The sequence below is a fragment of the Hakea prostrata genome, chromosome 8 (assembly GCF_041222555.1).
Source record: "Hakea prostrata isolate BN-2017 chromosome 8, UWA_Hpros_2, whole genome shotgun sequence".
NCBI classification, from domain to species: domain Eukaryota; kingdom Viridiplantae; phylum Streptophyta; class Magnoliopsida; order Proteales; family Proteaceae; genus Hakea; species Hakea prostrata.
In genome coordinates, this window is record NC_142607.1 from 5,238,960 (window position 1) to 5,262,457 (window position 23,498).

The 23,498-nt window shown below is 39.9% G+C and overlaps 1 protein-coding gene across 1 annotated transcript; it reads left to right on the top strand.

Moving 5' to 3' along the window:
- Nucleotides 1-2,757: 2,757 nt before the first annotated feature.
- Nucleotides 2,758-5,557, top strand: LOC149006448 (uncharacterized). Its single transcript, XM_089167464.1, has 4 exons — nucleotides 2,758-3,234; nucleotides 3,570-3,667; nucleotides 3,756-3,821; nucleotides 4,376-5,557. The coding sequence occupies exons 1-4, from the start codon at nucleotides 2,837-2,839 to the stop codon at nucleotides 5,149-5,151; spliced, it is 1,338 nt and encodes a 445-aa protein (XP_089023590.1). The 5' UTR covers nucleotides 2,758-2,836; the 3' UTR covers nucleotides 5,152-5,557.
- Nucleotides 5,558-23,498: the final 17,941 nt, after the last annotated feature.

A 23,498-nucleotide genomic window follows, 5' to 3' on the forward strand; every position in this document is an offset into this window, starting at 1 on the left:
GATGTTTGTTTAGGGTCTTAACAATTCTTTTGGACCATTTCTTGGTATTCTCAATTCATCATCAACTCAACCTAAGGTAAGGATGGTTATCTCCATAAACATATAGGCCATCAACTTATGATTTGTATTCATACTTAAAGAATAGAATCTCTAGATTGCTTTTAATTACTATAAGGCTGATATACATGTGTTAGGACAGTAATATCACAATTCATATTCTCTTGTCAATATCAAATTATTGTTCTTGATTACTTATGCCTATGATGGTTCATTTCAATATCATGATTTAACTTTTATTATGAAGATGTATTGGATGCATGAGAAATGATGAACTTGAATATGTGATTGCCTACGTATAACATGGGATTGGGGAGTGTCCTATTGACATTCTGTCCTTGGGCATCAGAGGGAATAGTATGGGATGTTCTCCGAAGGTGCCTATAGCCACTTTCCTGGGTTATTGGATGACATACATAAGATTGTCTAGTTGGGTGGCTAGGATTGTCCTTGTCGTGTCAGACCCGAATCGGAAGGGCATTGAGACCGAATGACCCGTGGTAGTGTATGGTTTGATGGGCGCTCTAGGCCAGTAACCAATTTGGTAGGGGACATAAACCATGCTACGGATACCCGAAAGGGGCCATTTATTAGTAGGGTTGCAAATAGCTAGACTTGGGTTCACGGGCGCTCAAGACCGGTAACCAATCCGTGAAAGGACGTGAGAGCTTCCTGTTTATTATTTGTGGATTACCAATAGGGTTGATGAGTCCGTAATCTGGGATTATGCTGACTCTAGTGTGAAGGATACCGGAAAGGATCGCCAGGGGCGAGGAATGGACGTATCTAGATCTGACTTGATACGACTGAGTAGATGACTTGCATTGGGCTAGGCTTTACTGTGACATGCGCCAGTACTTATACCAAACCGTGATGTGAGAGAGCGGTTACCGATTCCCCTACCATGGTTTTTTAGATGACTTTACCCAATTACCACGGCATTCCCAAGATACGGAACAGGTTGAGGGAGAGTGACTGACAACCCAAAGAAGTATGGTGCTATGACTTAAAGCATGTCTACCCTAGAGACTAGCATTCATAGAGTTAGAATCATATCTTCATCATATGTTTCATATCATATTGCATCATGTTATGTTTTGTATATGTATGATTGTAATTATAGAATAACTACCTTGCTGAGTTCTTCGAACTCATTCCTTTTTGTACAAATGTTTTTAGATTATCCTACAGGTACCGAAGATTATGATGGCACCTCCTTCGAGACAGACTTTGATCCTGCATACTACCCTCAGGGTGGTATCCTCGGTGAAGATCAGAGTGTTGGTGCCGAGGAGGATTACTATTCGCACTAGGGTTAGCCCCACGATAGTGCGGGAGCGGCAGAGCTGGGCTTTCTTCATCCACACCATTGAGGAGACCATCATTAGGATAGAAGAAACCCTAGTCTAGTGCCCCATTTCCCTGGATTATTTATGGAACATTTTGGACATGTAATTAACTTGTTTGGGATTATCTTTTGATACTTGGAGTTGTAACTAACTTAATTATACTTCTTTTCCGCTGCTCTGAGAGAGAGTGATTATCACATATTCTCTCATCTTTATGATCACATTTATACTCTGACATTATTTGTTTTCCGCACTCTGATTTATTGAATCTTATCTTATTCATGATATTTAGTATTAGTTGCTTTTACCTTGATTATTATTGTTCGTGATTGTGTTATCGTGTATGTGGGAGGCATGGTCCCTCGATTCTTGATACTTGAACTGTGGATCACATTCCCGGGTATGCGAGATAAGGTACCGGCTGGGTGGATGTGACAATGAAGACCCACCAAAACCTAATCTAAACGATCATAAGGGCGCCGCACTTCAGTTACCAGTCTGGTACGACCTCCCGATTATTGCTGTAGACGAAGCTGACTTGTAGGAGGCAACTATCGGTAAAGTGGTGAGGAAATCGTGCTGAGATAGGTAACTACTTGCTTCCCCGAATATTTAGGGGAAAACCCTAAGATCAGACGGCCACTGAAAGAGATTGAGAATTTACTTAACGATCAAGAATTGAAGGTAAGGTCTATATAAACAAGTGATCAACACACTCTAAAGGTAACTCAATCGTTCCTCTTTCATTCTATCTCTCAATTAAGCTTTGTAATTCGTCAGAGCTCTATGGTGTTCCAACTACTAACTTAGCCTTCGGATGTGGCCTCCTGACCCCAGGGTCGGGCTACGTCTAACTTTATTTTACAGGTCATTCATCAGTGATCTAAGGGCTGAACAGATTTTGGACGCATCACCTGCGATGATTTTTAAATAATTAATCAACAAATTGACACAATTTAGAAGATTAAAAGGTCATGGGTTTTGTGATATTTTTTTAAAATTTATCCAATCCAATCCATTTCCTTGTAGATGCATGACATGTGTCTCAGATCACATCAAATGGTTGAAATTTATTTATAAGTCACATTGAAGACTCACATTGAAGACTCATGATTAAATTTAAAAAAAAAATTTGACATAAAAATGAATTTCAACATTTTGATATGATGTTGACACAAGTTACATTTGGAAATAAATGATCCGTTACCTTGTCAAAATGATGAACAGGATATTAATTTTATTTTTCCGAATTGTAAAGAAGCTTCGTGATATTCAGAGTTGAACATGTGACCATGTGAGGAACTCTTATAATTAGTTTTCTCTTTTTCGGCACTGACCTTCAGTACAAAACCTTATAAAACCGCAAAACCTCCTAAAACACTCGGTTTCGTTCTCCCAAGTCTGAGTTAGGGCTTTAGCGGAGGAAAAACATGGCGGTGGCGTCTTTCTGTCGTTCTCTGAGCAGGAAACCATCTTTGGCTTCTATTCTTTCTCGCTCTTTCGCTTCAACCTCTTCCTCATTTACTGCTTTGGATGTGACTAGTCGTTACTCTTCATCTCTTCTTCGAATCCGTCCTATCGTCACTGCCCTCACAGAGTTCAATCGCTTGGTACCGGTTGGTTTTAGATGCTTTTCGACGCGCCTGACGGCTTCATCTCTCAATGATCCCAATCCAAACTGGTCTAATCGTCCGCCGAAGGAGACGATATTGCTTGATGGCTGCGATTTCGAGCATTGGCTTGTTGTTATGGAGAAACCTGAAGGAGAACCCACCAGAGATGAAATCATAGATAGCTATATCAAAACTCTCGCTATGGTGATTGGAAGGTCTCTTCGATTTCGTCTTATGATTTTTTTTTATTCTATGAGTTATTTTCCAAAAATTTAATTTCCAATGCTTTCTGGAATTGACATCTGTTGTTTTGCACTGGCTTGAGGAAATATGTTGCTAATTGGAGCTGAAGTACAATCTTGAGGTCGCAATGATTAATTTTGTCTCAAGATAATCTATCTAGATCTTAAATACATGACTTGAGTATAGGAGATTAAAGAAAAATTCCTTTCTTTCCCGAAAGAATTCCTGCTACATAAGATGTAATTGTGTCTTAGTTTCCATAGCTAATTTACGTATTTGGTTTTTGTTTTGGTTGATTACTTTGTAGTGAGGAGGAAGCAAGGATGAAAATTTACTCGGTTTCTACTCGACACTACTATGCTTTTGGAGCTCTTGTTTCGGAGGAGCTCTCCTACAAGATCAAGGGTATATTCATATGTTCTAGGCTTTTTAATTCCTCTTATATCCTTTATTAAGTTTTCCCAGACTATTATTTTCCATGAAACTTATGCAGAATTGCCCAGAGTACGATGGGTTCTTCCTGATTCTTACTTGGATGTCAAGAATAAAGATTATGGAGGTAATGATGTCTCACTTGCGTAATTAACTGGTTTAGTAATCACATAAAATAAATTGTGTTTTGCATATTCGCCAGTTTATGCTCTAGGACATTTAGAATAATAGTTTGTTGTACAGTCTGATTCAAGTTTTCTGTTCACTTTTTTTTTTTTTTTTTTTTTTTTTGTTCTCAAGTGCCCATAAACAATTTGCATTGAATTTCAGGATTTAAATTGGAACAGATTAATACATTGACAATACTCTCTTTCTACTCCCTTGATGCAAGACTTAATTGAAAGTAATTGCTGTTTGAATTTGTCTTAGTGGAACGTATTAGGGTGTTGTTTTTTAGCCTATGTTTGCCTCAAGAACCTAGCAATCATCTGTTCATCCAGACGTTACATATTTCTCTCCTCATTGGCATACCATAATGTTTATCAACAAATCATGGAATATCAACCTGTTGTGGTTTCCAGTAATTATGTATTAGGGGTGCTAAAAATTATTTTTATTCTTTTTGCTGGTTGGGATTTGGTTTTGTAATGATTGATGTTGAATCTGGTCTCCATTTGGCAGGGGAGCCTTTTGTTAATGGACAAGCCGTTCCATATGATCCCAAATATCATGAGGAATGGGTGAGGAACAATGCAAGAGCAAATGAAAGGTCCAGGCGTAATGATAGGCCACGCAACTTTGATCGGTCAAGGAATTTCGAAAGAAGGCGTGAAAGTATGCAGAATCGTGATTTCCAGAACAGAGAGATGACTCCCTCACCAAACCAATTGCGGAATATGGGCGGGGCACCCCCAAACCAAATGCCGAACATGGGCGGAGGACCCCCAGACCAAATGCCGAACATGGGCGGAGGACCCCCAAACCAAATGCCGAACATGGGCGGAGGACACCCAAACCAAATGCCAAACATGGGTGGAGGGCCACCAAATCCAATGTATAACAGGGGAGGAGCACCCCCAAATCCAATGTATAACAGGGGAGGACCACCCCCAAATCCAATGCCTAGCATGGGTGGAGCGCCCCCAAATCCTGTGCAGAACATGGGAGTGCCATCAAACCCAATGAGTAATATGGGAGGAATGCCGAATGTTCAGAACCAGATGCCTAATAGAGATGCTGGACCAGGTGCAGGGTTTGCCAACATGCCATCGAGAGATTTTCAGAACACTGATATGGGTAATAGTGAAGGAATGTCTTACCAGAGCCGGGATATGCCTACCGGATTGATGCCGAACAGAGACTACCTGGCTAATTCCACACCTAACAGGGACATGGGGGCCATGCAAGGTGAAAGTGCTTATGATGTAAGAGATATGCCTGGTAGGGACTTACAGTGAAGATAAAATGTAGATAGGTGAGATATCTTCCAGGTGACATGTTTCTCTTGGTTTTATTCAACTACCTTTTACTGTGCCAAAGTCTGATAGGTCAGTAGTGCATGAGACAGATGTAATGTGCGAGAGTAGCCCAAGTAATCTCTCTCTCTCTCTCTCTCTCACAGCCCAAGTAACATGTTAATCTTTGCAGACGTCTAGCTGTGGTCTTGCCATTTTTGTGTTTTTGCCCACATTTATCATATCAGAGAAAAAGATCCAAAACGGCTGCGCTTTTACCTGTGATCCCTGTTGTGTGTGTTGCACACCTTATCTTTATCAATCAATGAATGATAGATATGCTTCAAAACAAGAAATTTGGCCAGCCATCTAGCAATGGAAATAGTTTCCTCTTGAGCTTATTTTAAGTCTTCTATGTTTTTCCCCAATTCAAAAATGGTGCATGTTGGTTCAATTGCTGTTTTTTTTTTTTTAAGGGTGGAGGCTGGGGTCCAATTTAAGTTAATGTTAGTTTTATGAATCTTTTTGCATTTAATAGCACGCAGCTGGGCTCTTTCTCAACCCCATGCAAGGAACCGTTGGATTGAAGTTATCTTCTTCAAAATCTCAGTACAGAGAATAGATCATAGTAAGAGTAGATTAATACCATACAAGAGTGATTACTAACCTTTGATTGAAGAACAAGAGAGGAAACTTGAAAGTTGCAAGAGTTGATCTTCTTCCACACTAATGGAGTCTTGGAGAGGAATTTCCTTCGTTCTCTAGGTGTTTTGGAAGCAAGAGAAACTAAAATATGAAGTCCTATATAAATATAGCAACATAAACCTAAACAGAGGATCTTGCACAGATTTTGTCTTGTGGGTCGATTGGCCCAGTCAACCTAGGCTATCAGCAAAGCCTGAAACAGGGAAATGAAGCCCTAACTCTTATCGGAATCAAATGGGCTTACAACAACAACAACAATAAGCCTTGTCCCAACTAAATGGGGTCGGCTACATGGATTCTTGACCTCCAATCAGTTCTGTTCAAGGCCATGCTAGATACAAGGCCTAAGCTATACATATCCTTTCTCACCACTTCTCCTAAGGTTATTTTAGGTCTACCCCTAGCTCTTCTAGTTCCTTCAATATGGATTATATCACTTCTCCGTACAGGAGCATTTATAGGTCTCCGTTGAACGTGGCCATGCCACTTCAAATGACTTTCTCTAAGCTTATCACTTATGGGAGCAACTCCCAGCCCAACTCTAATATGATCGTTTCTTATCTTATCCATCCTAGTTTTGCCACTCATCCATCTTAGCATCCTAATTTCTGCTACACTGAGTTTATCTATATGATTCTTTTTAACAGCCCAACACTCTGCGCCGTACATCATAGCTGGTCGAACAACAATCCTATAAAATTTTCCTTTAAGCTTTAATGGAATACGCCGATCACATAAGACCCTGGACGCACCTCTCCACTTCATCCACCCTATTTTAATTCTTTGGGAAACCTCATCTTCCAAATCACCTCTTTTACTTATGATTGAACCTAGGTACCTAAAACAATCACTCTGAGGAATCTCTTTATCGTCAAGTATCACCACCTCATCATCTGGCCGATCATGACTAAAGTTACAAACTAAATATTCTGTCTTCGATCTACTAAGTTTAAAGCCTTTTGATTCCAAAGCTAATCTCCATGATTCTAATTTGGTATTAATCCCCACTTGGGTCTCATCAATCAACACAATATCATCCGCAAAAAGCATACACCAGGGGACCTCATCTTGAATGTCTTTGGTTAATTCATCCATTACCAGTGCAAATAGATATAGGCTTAAAGTTGACCCTTGATGTAGCCCAACTGTTATCGGGAATTCATTACTTTGTCCCCCCACTGTTCTAACACTAGTCACCGAACCATCATACATATCCTTAACTATATCTATATATTTACTTGCAACACTTCTTTTCTCTAGTACTTGCCAAATTAACACTCTAGGGACTCTATCATAAGTTTTTTCTAGGTCAATAAATACCATATGAAGATCTTTCCTACATTCTCTATACCTTTCCATAAGTCTCCTATTAAGTAAATAGCCTCCGTTGTAGATCTTCCAGGCATAAACCCAAATTAGTTCTCCATAACTGTAGTTAAGTGTCTCAAACGGGTTTCAATTATTCTCTCCCATAATTTCATCGTATGGCTCATCAATTTAATGCCCCTATAGTTATTACAACTTTGAATATCTCCTTTATTTTTGTAAATTGGAACCACAACACTTCTCCTCCAATCATCGGGCATTTTCCCTGTGCTCATAATCTTATTAAACAACTTAGTCAACCAAACTAGTCCATGGGTTCCTAAGCTCTTCCATACTTCAATTGGGATTTCATCAGGACCTTGTGTCTTGCCGAGTTTCATCCTCCTTAAAGCTTCTTTTACTTCGGACATCGAAATTCTATGTATATAAGTTCAGACCTTGGTGCCTTGGTGAAAAGTGTAATCATCCGAAACATAAGTGCTTGAAGAATGCTCATTTAGTAAACTAGAGAAATAGGTTTCCCATCTTTTCTTAATATCCTCCTCACAAACTAATACTTTACCATCTCCATTTTTAATACATCTAACATGGTCAAGATCTCTACTCTTCCTATCCCTCATCTTAGCTATCTTATAAATAGATTTTCCCCCTTCCTTTGTGCCCAATTTATTATACAACTCTTCATACTTCCTTTCCCTTGCTTTTCCTGTAATTTTCTTAGCTTCATTTCTATCCAACCTATACTTATGAAGATCCTCAACATCTTTAGTTCTTTGCCATGCCTTAAAACTAGCTTTTTTATTCCTAATGGCAGCTTGAACCTCACTATCCCACCACCACGTCTCTCTATAAGAATGGGTCTTTCCTTTTGATTCACCTAGAACATCTTTAGCCACCTTAATACACATAGCCATCTCATTCCACATTGCATTGGTATCCCCTTTAAAATCCCATTTTCCTTGTTTGACTACTTCATTAATGAAGGATTTAGAGTACTCTCCTTTCAAATTCCACCATCTTATTCTAGGATAGTTTACCTTGGACCTTTTATGTGTTCTTGGGATTAAGCACATATCCAAGACCACAAGTCTATGTTGTGCAGTTAAGCTTTCCCCCGGTATCACCTTGCAATCCTTGCACAACAATCTATCAGTCCTTCTAGTTAGGAAGAAATCTATTTGGCTTCTATGCTGTCCACTTTTGAAAGTAATTAAATGTTCATCTCTCTTTTTGAAGTAAGTATTTAATATAGATAGATCAAAAGCAGTAGAAAAATCCAAAATTGAAATCCCCTCCTCATTCCTTTCTCCAAAACCATATCCTCCATGAACACTCTCATATCCTCTTTGATCTTTTCCAATATGTCCATTTAAATCACCTCCTATGATAATCTTTTCTCCTTGACGAATTCCTTGCATTAATCCATCCATATTTTCCCAAAATTCTAGCTTTAGACTTTCATCTAATCCTACTTGAGGTGCATATGCACAAATTATATTTATGCATTCTTTCTCCATTACAAGCTTGATAGCAATAATCCTATCACCCACTCTTTTAACATCCACCACATCATTTTTTAAATCTTTATCCACTATTATACCCACTCCATTTTTATTTGTTTTATCTCCAGTATACCAAAGTTTAAAGTCATCCAACTCTTTGGCTTTTTTACCCCTCCATCTAGTCTCTTGGATGCAAGCTACATTAATCCTTCTTCTCCTCATAACATCAATCAATTATAAGCTCTTACAAGTTAAAGATCCTATGTTCCAAGATGCCAATCTAATCCTACGCTTATGGACTAGCTTCTTTACCCACACTCGTCCACAGCGCGGGAACCCTTGCCTACATTTAAATGGGCTTCTCACAACATAAACTATAACTCACCTAGCATGGAGGAATGCCTTCAAATCATGTCCAACCAAGCTCTTAAGGTCATCAACCAATCTTCTCTTCATCAAGGTGTAGCCTCCTTTCTAAATCCATCAAGGTCTCCAAGTATGGGGCATCATCGTCAATTTACATGGGTTCGGAGTCTAACACCATGCCTTCTACTGATATGGCCGATAGTTGACTTTCACTTCTACTTCGGGTCTTTGGACCTACAAACAATAGATTTTTCGGGTTAAGGTTAGGGCCGGGTTTCACATTCCCCCCTCTTTAAAAGAAATTTCGTCTTCGAAATTGAAAGCATACCTGAGCTCCCAAAGAGATGAGGAAACTTATCATTCATGTCTTCTTCCTTCTCCTAAGACACTTCTTCAAGGGTATGGTTCTTCCACTGAATCTTTACCAAAGGGATGGTACGATTCTGCAATTGTTTGTCATTTCTATCTAGGATTGCGGCCGCTTCTTCTTTATAAGAAAGATTAGCACTAAGTCCTTCAAGTTCTTGCTGTAGTATATGTTTCGGATTCTCTACATACTTTTGAAGCACCGAAACATGAACACATTCAAGTTTAAGAGCTCGAGCAAAGATTGACTAAGTTGGGAAACCCCTTCACTCGACCACAGGCTGGTTGGCTATCAGGGGTATGAGTTTCAGCAAGTGATGGAGGTAAGGCCAAACGGTATGCAACGGGTCCAATCCTTTCAAGAATCTCATAAGGTCCAATGAACCGAGGGCTAAGCTTTCCTTTAACACTAAACCTCATTACACCTTTCATAGGCGACACTTTTAGGAAAACGTTCTCGCTAACTTGAAATTCCAAATCGACCTTCTTCTATCAAGCATAAGATTTTTGTCTTGACTGAGTAGACTTAATCCTTTCTCTTATTGTCACATCCCGCCCAAAATCCACCCAGGGGGTACCCTATCTGGGTTACTCAGGAATGATCCACAGCCCAACAGATCCAGTTTAGGAACGATCATATCCACTTAGCACAATAATATAATCACAAGCAAGAACAAATTATGGTATTCAAGTAATCTAATAATGAAAGTTAAGAAATGATCACAGAAGGATCACAAAGAACATCAGAGTGCGGAATAACAAGTACCAAATCAAAAGACAACTATAGAGTATAGTGGAAATATACTCTACAAACGTGTGCGGAAGGTAGATAGAAATAAGGTAAAGGTTACAACCAGATCCCCAAAGAAGGGAAATAAAAAGGTAACCAACTAAGTTACAGTTTCTTCTAACTTATACAATGTCTCCTCAATAACATAATCATAAGAAACTAAGCCAGGCTGGATCCACTCCTGACAAATATGAGTCTTGAACTGATAGCCTTCACAGATGTAGTCACCGTAGCCAAAGTGGTATGAGTCACCAACTTAGTCTTCAAAGTGTTGACCGTCACAGTCAACAGTAGTAGTACCTACAGAAAAGTCTAACAAAATATGGTGTAAAAAGGAGTGAGTTCAAAAGAACTCAGCAAGGAAAGTTATTCCATAATAACATAAATCATATGATGCACAATATAGCATGATGCAATATGATATGAGACATATGATGCAAACATAAATCTAACTCTAAGTATGCTGGTCATCTATGGTAGACATGCTTTAAGTCGTAGCACCATACTTCTTTAGGTAGTCTCAGTCACTCATCACCGGGGGGAATTGGGTCATGCATCCCTCTCGGACAAATCCATGGTTGGGGGTTTTGGTCACCACTCTCTCACATCACCATTTGGTCTAAGTATTGGTGCATGTCAAGGTAAAGCCTAGCCTAATGCAAGTCATCTACTTAGTCATATCATGTCAGTTCTAGATACGTCCATTCCTCCCCTCTCGGGATCCTTTCCGGTATCCTTCACACTAGAGTCACAGATATTACCCACCGGACTCATCAACCCTATTGGTCATCCACAAATAGTAGACGGGAAGCTCTCACGTCCCCTTAAGGATCATTTCACCGGTCTTGAGTGCCCGTGAGCCCAAGTCTAGCCATTTGCAACCCTACCAATAAATGGCCCCTTTCGGGTATTCGCAATGCAATTTATGTCCTCTCACGGAATGGTTACCGGTCTTGAGCGCCCACAAATCCACACTACTACCATGGATCGTTCGGTCTCAATGCCCTTCCGATTCGGGTCTGATACGACAGGGACATCCTATGTATGTCATCCAATGATCCAGGAAAGCGTCGATGGGCATCTTCGGAGAACATCCCATACTATTCCCTCCGATGTCTGAGGACAGAAGTACCAGTAGGGCACTCCCCAATCCCAAATCATACCTAAGCAATCACATGCTTATTTCCATCCATTACATACCAACAATACATTATCATATTGAAAACATGTCATAACATCTCATAATACAGTGTATAAATAAATGACAAGAATAAGTAAACATGATAAACCAAGTAATTAAGCATGGTGCTACTGTCATAAGGTAACTACAGTAGTCATATGATGTCTAAAATCAACTAATAAGTTAAGTCTACTAAGTTACCAACAACAGTGTAAAAGTCATACAGTCTATGTTATATGGCAATAACCATCCTTACCTCAAATTGTGAAGAAGATGATCCGAAGTCACAAGAGAATGGTCCAATTATAGTCTTAAAGCCCTAAACAAACATACATGAAGGATTAGAGAAGAAATCAAAACAATCGGAGATCGAATGGATCAAAACTGGGCAAAATTTTCTGACAGCAACCTTGTTGGTCAATACCTTGGGTCGATGGTATCGACCCACTGTATCAACCCAAAGGGTCTCGGACAGCAAGTTGGGTTTTTGGCTCAAAGTTGGTCTTCCGGGTCTCAGATCAATACGAAACTTGGGGAGTAGCTTAAACACAATATAGAGACACTAATTATCAAAGAATTAACATCATCCAATGGTCAAATTAGAAATCCCCAAATTGGCATATCAAGTTCAAGAGTTGGAATTCATGGTCTTCAATGGAATCAATTGCAAATGCAAGAGAGCTTAGGAATTTAATCAATAGAATGATGAGCAGTAGAATATAGACAATTACTAACATATAATCAGACCTCGTTGCTAAAGAAAATCAGATTAAGAAAATGAACTCATGTTGCCATGAAGAGGAATCGAAGTAAGAGAGCAAGAACATCAAGTTTCATAATAAAATCAATGCAATTGCAAGGGAGATCAGGGATTCAATCAAGAGAATGATAAGCAATAGATTAGAAATGATTATTAACATATAATCAGACTTAGCATACTATAGGAATCAGTTTAGGAGATGAAATCATGTTGCTATGGAGGAATTTCATAAGAAAGACAAGGTTAAGAATCGATATGAGATACATAGCATTGATAGAATGAATGGGGGTTTATAGGAATCACAAGAGACATTACAAGAAGTGGTTGCAAGGTTGCAACACCTCCTTCATAGCCCCAACAACAAGAATAAGGTGAGGTAGAAGTAGATTAGAGAGAGAGTGAGAGATTACATACCTTGTAGAAGAGATTAGAGAAGAGAGACAAAGGATTTTTGGAGAAGATCAACGCCCAAATCAAGGAGGAGGCTTAGAGGAGCTTTCCCACGTTCTCAGATGTTGAAATGAGTGAAATAATGTTTTAGGTTCAAGGTTTCACTTAAAATGTGGAAGGAATATCCAAAAAGCACCTTTTTATTCGAATCTGGGCTTGTTGGGTCGATGCTCTTGGCTGATGGTATCGACCCAAAGTAGTTTCAACAGAATTTTCAGAAATAGTTCAGCAACTTCGGATGCGGATTCGGAGGGCTATACAAGGTCAAATTAAGTGCAATTTTCTCCTACAAGTCAATCAATAAGTCTTATTTCCATAATTACCTTTGGATCAAGCATGGGAGTTCATTATGTCCACCAACTAAGCTCATCTTCTTCGATGCGCAAGCAGGATTTGCCAGACATAGTTCAGCAACTTCGGACAGGGATTTGGAAGGCTATATGGGGTCAAATTGAGTGGGTTTTTCTCCTACAAGTCCATCAAGAAGTCTAGTTTCTGAAAATACCTTCAAATTGAGCACAGGAGTTCATTAGTTATTTCAACTAATTCACCCCTCTTCGGTGCTCAGATTCAAAACTAACTCTGACAATGCTCTCAAGTGAGGGGCATCATCGTCAATGTCCATGGGTTTCGGGTCGAACACCATGTCTTCCATATAGAGGGCCCACAAGGACTTCTCCCACCACTTTGGGTCATTGGATCTACAGACAATATAAATTCCGAGCCGGGTCAAGGTAAGGATAAGGCCGGATTTCACAGGATCTACCCTAAGAAAATGTCGGACATGGTCTCCTAAGGCTTTCAAGGATAACAACATTGAAATCAAGGTCTGACTTCAAGGTCTAACATTAAACAAGTTTTTCTTTATCCCAAAACAAATAGGGTGTCTTGGTTAGGTTTGGGCTGGATTTTACATTTATCATGTCTACCATAGCACTTGTAGCTTCAATCGTTTATGGACCTAACACTTTCCTTTCTCTAGTTTCAGTCCAATACAAGGGTGTTCTACAAGTGTTTCCATACAAAGCTTTAAATGGAGCCATGCCTATTGTCAACTGATAACTATTGTTATAGGCAAACTCAACCAAAGCTAAATGTTCATCCCAATTGCCATCCATATCCACAACACAAGATCTAAGCATATCTTCCAAAATCTGAATTGTTCGCTCAGATTGTCCATCAGACTGTGGGTGATGAACAATACTCAAATTCAACTGGGTTCCCAGAGCTTTTTGTAAAATATTCCAATACCTTGAGGTAAACCTAGGGTCATGATCATAAACAATACTTACAGGCACTCCGTGCAGACGAACTACATTGTCCACATAAAGTCTAGCTAGCTTATCCATAGTATGAGTGATCTTCCTAGGAATAAAGTGACCTGATTTGGTTAACCTATCAACAATTACCCATATTGTGTCATTACCTTTACTTGTCCGAGGCAAGCTAGTCACGAAGTCCATAGTAATGTTTTCCCATTTCCAACCAGGTAAGGGAAGGGGCTGCAATAGTCCAGGCGGGGATTGTCGAACAGCTTTAACATGTTGACAATTCTTGCACTTAGGCACAAAATCTTCTACGTCATCTTTCACTCAAAGTGTGAAATCCAGCCCAAACCTAGCCAGGATACCCTTTTTGGGATAAAGAAAGACTCATTTGATGTTAGACCTTAAAGTTGGACCTTGATTTTAGTGTTATTATCTTTGAAAGCCTTAGGAAGTCATGCCAGACCTTTCCCTTAGGGTAGATCTGTAATATCCGGCCTTATCCTAACCTTGACCCGGCCCGGAATCTGTTATATTTGTAGGTCCGAAGACCCGAAGTGGGGGAAAAAAAGACTTTTGGACCCTTTTGGTTGATGATTTGGTGTTGGAGCCCAAGCCCATGGACATTGACGATGATGCCCCTCATTTAAGAGCATTGTCAGTGTTAGTTTTGAATCTGCGCACTGAAGAGGGGTGAATTAGTTGAAATACCTAATGAAATCCTGTGCTCAATCCAAAGGTATTTCTAGAAAACTAGACTTCTTGATTGACTTGTAGGAGAAAAATCCACTCAATTTGACCCCGTATAGCCCTCCGAATCCCTATCCGAAGTTGCTGAACTATGTCTGGCAAATCCTGCTTGTGCATCGAAGAGGGATGAGTTAGTTGAAGTATCTAATGAACTCTCATGCTTGATCCGAAGGTATTTCTGGAAACTAGACTTCTTGATTGACTTGTAGAAGAAAACCTCACTTAATTTGACCCCGTATAGCCCTCTGAATCTCTGTCCGAAGTTGCTAAACTATTTATGGATTTTCTGCTGAAACTTGTTTTGGTCGATCCTCTTTGGTCGATGCCATCAACCAAAGGCATCGACCAAACAAGCCCAAATTCGAGAAAAAGATGCTTTTTGGATATTCCTTCATCTATTTAAGTGAAACCTCGAACCTGGAACCATATTTTACTCATTTCAACACTTGAGAACGTGGGAAGGCTCCTCCTTGGCTCCTCCTTGGCTTGGGTGATGATCTTCTACAAGAATCATTGTCTCTCTTCTCTAATCTCTTCTCCAAGGTATGTAATCTCTCACTCTCTCTCTAATATACTTTTACCTCATCTTTTTCTTGCTACTGAGTTCGTGAAGAAGGTGCTGCAACCTTGCAACACCTCTTCTACAAGGTCTTTTGCTTTGATTAAACCTCTCTTCACCCTTTCCGTGCTATGATTCTCATACATGATGTTCTTGCTTTCTTATTTTGATTTTTCTCTTCTTTACAACATGAATTCATCTCTTAATCTAATTTTCTCTTTCAATTAGGTCTGATTATATGTTAGTAATTGTCTATATTCTGTTGTTCATCATTCTATTGATTAAATTCCTAGGTTCTCTTGAAGTTGCAATGATTTTCATTGAAGACTATGAAGACTATGGTTCTAGCATATAGAGCATAGGATTTCAAATTGGGGGTTTTCAATTTGACCATTGGATCATGTTAATTCTTGCTACGTAGTCTCCTGCTACTGTTCCTAGCATCCCCTCCAAGTTTCAGATCGATCCGAGCCCCGGAAGACCAATTTCGGACCAAAATCCCCAAAACCCATTATGCAACCCCGAAGACAATTTTGGTTGATCATCTTTGGTCAATGCCATCGACCAAGACCATCGACCAAACTGTTGCTGACAGCAACCTTGCTCGGTTTTGACCCGTTCGACCTCCGATCTTCCCGATTTCTTCTCTAATCTCTTATTTATGTTTGTTTAGGGTCTTAACAATATTATTGAATCATTCCTTTGTGACTCTTGGATCGTCATCAAATCAACTTAAGGTAAGGATGGTTATCGCCATAAATACATAGGCTATGTGCTTATGTCTTGATGCTCATAACTTAGTGAACATAACCTCTTAATTACTTTTGAATATCATAGGATTGCTATACATGTTTTAGAACAGTAGAATTGTGATTTCATATACTCTTGTTATAATGACTTATTATTCTTGCTACTTGTATATATGATGGATCACTTTGATGTTATGATTTAACTTCTATCATGATGATGTATCAAATGTATGTTATATGATGGACTTCAGTATGTGATTGCTTAGGTATAACTTGGGATTGGGGAGTGTCCTATTGACGCTTCTGTCCTTGGGCATTGGAGGGAATAGTATGGGATGTTCTCTGAAGATGCCTATCGACACTTTCCTGGGTTATTGGATGACAGACATAGAATTGTCTAGTTGTTTGGCTAGGATGTCCCTATTGTATCAGACCCGAATCGGAAGGGCATTGAGATCGAAAGACCCATGGTAGGGTATGGTTTGATGGGTGCTCAAGACCGGTAACCAACCCGTGAGAGGATATAAACCATACTACGGATACCCGAAAGGGGCCATTTATTGGTAGGGTTGCAAATAGCTAGACTTGGGCTCACAGGCTCTCAAGACCGGTAACCAACCCATGAGAGGACGTGAGAGCTTCCCGTTTACTATTTGTGGATGACCAATAGGGTTAATGAGTCCGTAATCCGAGATTACACTAACTCTAGTGTGAAGGATACCGGAAAGGATCGTCCGGGGCGAGGAATGGACGTATCTGGATCTGAGTTGATATGACTGAGTAGATGACATGCATTGGGCTAGGCTTTGCCGTGACATGCGCCAATACTTAGACCAAATGGTGATGTGAGAGAGTGGTGACCAAATCCTCTACCATGGTTTGAGAGGACTTTACCCAAATACCACGGCAGACCTAAGATACAAAATGGGTTGAGGGGGAGTGACTGACGACCCAAAGAACTATGGTGCTATGACTTAAAGCATGTCTACCTTAGAGACTAGCATTCATAGAGTTAGAATCATACTTGTATCATGTGTTTCATATCATATTGCATCATGTTATGGTTTGTATCATATGGCTTGTGTTTTATGGAATAACTGCCTTGCTGAGTTCTTTTGAACTCACTCCTTTTTGCAACATCTTTTGTTAGACTCTATTGCAGGTACTACTACTGTTGACTATGATAGTCAACACCCTGAAGACCAAGTTGGTGACTCGTACCATACTGGTTATGGTGAACAGGCTGGTAAAAACTAGTAGTCCAAGATTGGGACTTATTGGAGCAATTTAGTTTTGCACTTATGCGTTAGGGATGGGATATCGCCTCATTACCTTTTTAACCTTATTTGATTTGTCGAGACCGTAGTTTAGTTCGTTCCCTTGTCATTTTTGGAACAGGTTGTAACCCTTAATTTTATTCGTTCTACCTTCCGCTAATGTTGTAGAGGGAATTTCCACCCCATTTCCGTATGTTGGTCATTTATTTTATTGGTATCTTTTCCGCACTCTGATGTCTTTTGTAATTCTTCTGAGATCCTTTATTGACTTTTATTATTAAATTATTTGAATACAAAAAATTGTTCTTGCTTTTGATTATATTATTGTGCTAAGTGACTATGATCGTTCCTAAACTTGATCGGCGGGACTGTGACTCACTCCCCCAGGTAATCCAAATAGGGTACCCCCTTGGTGGATTTTGGGCGGGATGTTACAAGATGGTATCGAGCCCAAGTTTTCGGACAATCATAACCACGGAACACAATAATGAAGCATCCTTGAGTCATAGATCCAGAAGTGACGCAAATTTTCTTAGAAGTGAATAATAGGGAACTTGGATTAGAAACTTGAATTAATGAAGCATCATACATCTTAATTGAATAATACACAATAATTAAAGTTTATGACTTGTACTTGGGTTGTAGTCATGGTTAGAGTTAAGTTGTCAGTTTTAAGTATTATGTTTGTGTGTTGAGTTATGAGTCGGGTCTTTTGTTGAAAGTTGTAGTCGTGAGTCGTCTTTGTGAATGAGGCATGTTGTCGTCATGTGTTGTCATGAGTTATGTTGTTGTCGTGTGTTGACATGAGTCGTGTTGACGTCACGTGTTGTCATATGAGTCTGAGTCGGGTGTTGTCGTTGGGAGTAATGGTCGTGAGTAGTCGTCATGAGTTATAAATCATAACTAAACATTAACCATTACTAAAGCAACAAAAGAAATGCATAATGAACAATAACATAAGCGAAACAAACTGAATTTCATTAATCACATAAGATATTTTTACAAGTCTGAAAGAAATACGTCTGTAAAAGCATAAAAGGAAACTCCTAGCAGTATCTATCTAGGTGATCGACTCTGGTGATCATTCTGATCTCTCCTAGATTTGAACTCCTTCTCCAGTCATGCAAATCTCTCTCCCAAGGTATACATATAGGATTGTATCCTCTCCTCTCGAGCTTTTATCCTTTTAAGTGTGGAAGAAATTGATGACTGATGAGAAGCCACACCTGGAGCCTCAAAAGTCGTATGTGATGGACCCTCAATCATAGCGGAAGCGTGGTGTAGGAATCTCCTCGTGTCTCAGAATCTCATCCTGACCTCAATCCTCATCTCTATGATCCTCGTCTCCTTGATTATCAATATCATCCTCATCCCGAACTGGAACCCCCTCATGATTATTATCATCATCACCATCTCTGTGGTCATCACCAACAACATCACCATTATCATCCTCATCCTACTCATCACCATCATTCTCTGTGTCATCAGCCTTGACAATATCATCCCCATCCTCTAACCTAGCTGTGTCACGAAGCCTCTGTGATGTTTGTGCCAACCAGAATCCACCAGCGGAAATCCCGTACATACGAAACGTCCAGAATGCGGACTAGTACCCTGGTAGTAAAGTCAATCGCTCTACCTCCAACCATAGACTCGATGACAATCCTAATGCTATCTGTTTAGGAAATTGTTCTTGAGAACAGATTGATCTCTCATAGCCTTAGATTACTCTTCTAGTCGTGTCAATCTAATTTTCTATTATGCATATGTGTGTCTCTATCCTCTCTTGTGTGGAAGTTATTGCTGACAGTTGAGAAACCACACCCGGTGCCTCAAAAATTGTATACAATGGATCTCCATCCTCAAATTATCGAGCTGAAATAGTTTTCTCTTCATCTTCCTGAACCTCTTGATCCTGAGTCTCGTCCTCATTATCCTCATCCTCATCATCATCTTCATCCTAATCTTGAACCTCATTTGTAGTCTGGACTATTGTCTCCTTATCCTTGCATTACCTCTTCTTGTGGCGAAGGAATAATACTCTAATTCTCGTCTCTACCTCTCCCAAACCTTAAGTTTTTTCTTCGTGGTGGTTTGATGGGAATCTGAAGAGCCAAGTTGAGATTTGCATTGCTTGAGTAAAGGAAGTTAAGTATGCAATAGTTTGTGAAGAAGGGTATTTTGGTAAACTTTTTGTTTTCGATGGAAGCTGTGATTTGGACTTGTTAGCATGTGTACAAGAGTTGGTTTAACATGCTAAGAAGGTCAGTTGGAGAAGATCCATCAAAACCCTTGGATTTTGGAAAATTTTAGCAAGGATGAAAGTTGTGGAAGATCCCTCTTGTAGAACTACTAACCGTAGAACGTGTCCCTGACCTCTATCAGCCCTCCTACCTCCTCTATGCATAGTGAACCTGTTGAGTCAAGAGAAGTTTGCATTTGGATTAGTTCTTGTGCTTGTTTGAATGAAAGAGTGGCATTTTCGTAATTTTTCAAAATTCGATTTTATCGAAATTGCAATTCGAACATTCTAGCATGTGCATAAGACTTGGATAAACATGCTGGGATGGTTTGTTTGATGAAAATCTATCAATTTTGCAGTGTGGTCATGAAAATTCAGCAACTTTAGATGAAGGAATCCTCTTTTGGGCAAGGTTTTGTGATTTTTGGAAAGTCGGATTTTGACCAAAAAAAGTGTGTGAGCACCTTCCTCTTGTTGAAATAGTCATGTAGGAATTGGTTTGGTGTCAAAAATTCCTTTTAGTTTGAAAATGGGACAAGTATTTGTAAAGTTGGGATTTTTGTAAAGTGAATAGTGAAATTGGTGCAAAGTGTGGGAAATCTTACTGGTCGAAGCTTGGCATTGTATGGAAATTGGTTGGAACATGTTTTTAAACACCCCTAAACATGTTTCTAACCAAGAACAGCAAGCGTTTATCAGTTTTGAAGAAATCACGTTGTTGGTAATGAATTTGAAAAGAAAGAGAGGTAAGATTGAAGAGTACCTTGTGTTGTTGACCTGAATAGTTTGTGTGAAGTGGTTGAAGCCTCTTGAGAGTCTTGGAACCTTAGGAATCCTAAAGAACCTTTCCCCATAACCAAACTCAAAGTTAGGATTGTTTGAAGTGTGATTTAAATAGAGAAAGTGGTCCCTTTTAAGGATGTTCTTCAAGTGGGGCAAATTTTGCTGTTTTGGGCAAATTTGTGAAATTTTTGATTTTTATGCATTGTTTGGATTTTAATGACCTATGCAACTGATTTAAGTATGGTTGACTTGTTGGAAGTGTGATGTTTTTGTGGAAGACCTTTGAAACCCTTGAACCTTTCGAGAAGCCTAGAAAACTTTTCTTCAAGTTCGTTATTCGTAGCCTTTGTTCCTATCTTCGCTCGATTTGTCACCTATGCATCCCTTGCATTCTTAACATCAGCTTTTGTTTTGAGTTCCTATCAACTATTTAAGAAGTCAGCAAAGAGTCCAATGTTCTTTACCTATTAAATCTATTTTTCATTGTACCTTCCGTCCCCTTGGTAAAGATTTGGTAGAACAATCAAACCCTTGAAGAAATTTTTTCATCTTATTGGAAGTCTAGGTATGCTTTCAATTTCGAGGACGAAATTTTTTAAGGGGGGGAGAATGTGAAATCCCACCTAATCCTGGACCTGCTGCTGTGCCAAATGCATACCTACCATATACATTGTTTGATTTATTATTTGTCGTATGAGTTGCCTAGTTTCATTTGGTGGAAGTTTACCTTGAAGCTGATCTATTCTCTCTTCTATTTCTTCTTGTGCCTTCTATTCCCTTTGATAGGAGGGTGATCTTAAGTCATTCCATGACTGATCCTGTCACATCCACCCAGCCGAGTACCCTATCTGGCATACCCGGGATGTGATCCACAGCCCCGAAGATCCATAGTTCAGGGACTACATAATCCACATCGACGATAATACAATCATGAACAGATAATAATCATAAAATGATGCAGATGATATGAGGCATATAATGCAATATGACTTTATTCTAAGTATGCTGGTCATCTATGGTAGACATGCTTTAAGTCATAGCACCATACTTCTTTAGGTAGTCTCAGTCACTCATCACCGGGGGGGAATTGGGTCCTGCATCCCTCTCGGACAAATCCATGGTTGGGGGTTTCGGTCACCGCTCTCTCACATCACCGTTTGGTCTAAGTATTGGATCATGTCAGGGTATAGCCTAGCCCAATGCAAGTCATCTACTTAATCATATCATGCCAGTTCCAGATACTTCCATTCCTCCCCTCTCGGGATCCTTTTCGGTATCCTTCACACTAGAGTCACGGATATTACTCACCGGACTCATCAACCCTATTGGTCATCCACAAATGGTAAACGGGAAGCTCTCACGTCCCTCTCACGGATCATTTCACCGGTCTTGAGTGCCCGTGAGCCCAAGTCTAGCCATTTGTAACCCTACCAATAAATGGCCCCTTTTGGGTAACCGTAATGCAATTTATGTCCTCTCTCGGAGTGGATACCGGTCTTGAGCGCCCACAAATCCACACTACTACCACGGGTTGTTCGGTCTCAATGCCCTTCCGAATCGGGTCTGATATGATAGGGACATCCTAGCCATACATCTAGACAAATCCTATGCATGTCATTCAATAACCCGGGAAAGCGTCAATGGACACCTTCGGAGAACATCCCATACTATTCCCTCCGATGTCCAAGGACAGAAGCACCAGTAGGGTACCCCTCAATCCCAAGTTATACTTAAGCAATCACATGCCCAAGTTCATCATATCAGTTCACAAGATACAACGTCATAATAAACATTCAATTCATGACATTGACATAAGTCATCATATATTGAAATTGATAAACATGATAAAACATTGAAGTAATATAATGTAAACACAAAGCTACTGTTAAAAGACATATGTAGCAAGTCTAACACGATAAGAATATGAAATAGAAACTATATTTACTAGGTTAGGAATACCAAGTCAAGATTTCCATATCCTAGGTAATTACATCGATAACTATCCTTACCTTGAATCGGAGAAGAGAATGGTCCAAGATCACAAGCAGTAGCTTTGTGTTTACATTATATTACTCCAATGTTTTATCATGTTTATCAATTTCAATATATGATGACTTATGTCAATATCATGAATTGAATGTTTATTATGACGTTGTATCTTGTGAACTGATATGATGAACTTGGGCATGTGATTGATTAAGTATAACTTGGGATTGAGGGGTACCCTACTGGTGCTTCTGTCCTTGGACATCGGAGGGAATAGTATGGGATGTTCTCCGAAGGTGTCCATTGACGCTTTCCCGGGTTATTGAATGACATGAATAGGATTTGTCTAGATGTATGGCTAGGATGTCCCTATCATATCAGACCCGATTCGGAAGGGCATTGAGACCGAACAACCCCTGGTAGTAGTGTGGATTTGTGGGCGCTCAAGACCGGTATCCACTCCGTGAGAGGACATAAATTGCATTACGGTTACCCGAAAGGGGCCATTTATTGGTAGGGTTACAAATGGCTAGACTTGGGCTCACGGGCACTCAAGACCGGTGAAATGATCCGTGAGAGGGACGTGAGAGCTTCCCGTTTACCATTTGTGGATGACCAATAGGGTTGATGAGTCCGGTGAGTAATATCCGTGACTCTAGTGTGAAGGATACCGGAAAGGATCCCGAGGGGAGGAATGGAAGTATCTGGAACTGGCATGATATGATTAAGTAGATGACTTGCATTGGGCTAGGCTATACCCTGACATGCGCCAATACTTAGACCAAACGGTGATGTGAGAGAGCGGTGACCGAAACCCCAACCATGGATTTGTCCGAGAGGGATGCAGGACCCAATTCCCCCCGGTGATGAGTGACTAAGACTACCTAAAGAAGTATGGTGCTATGACTTAAAGCATGTCTACCATGGATGACCAGCATACTTAGAATAAAGTCATATTGCATTATATGCCTCATATCATCTGCATCATTTTATGATTATCTTGTGGTTTATGTGTGGTGGGATAACTTCCTTGCTGAGTTCTTTTGAACTCATTCCTTTTCTGTTGCAATATTTTGTTAGGCTATTCTACGGTGATTACTCGATGGCACCCTCCCGAGGCGGACCCAGATACCTCATACTACCATCCGGAGGCTGGCTACGTTGAAGACTTCGGTGACCATACCGAAGAAGATTACCGGGCGTACCGGGGTTAGCCCGGAGTTGTATGGGAGCGATCATGTTGGGTCTCCATGGTCCTCAACTTTGAAGAAGATATATTTATTATGGAGGAGAC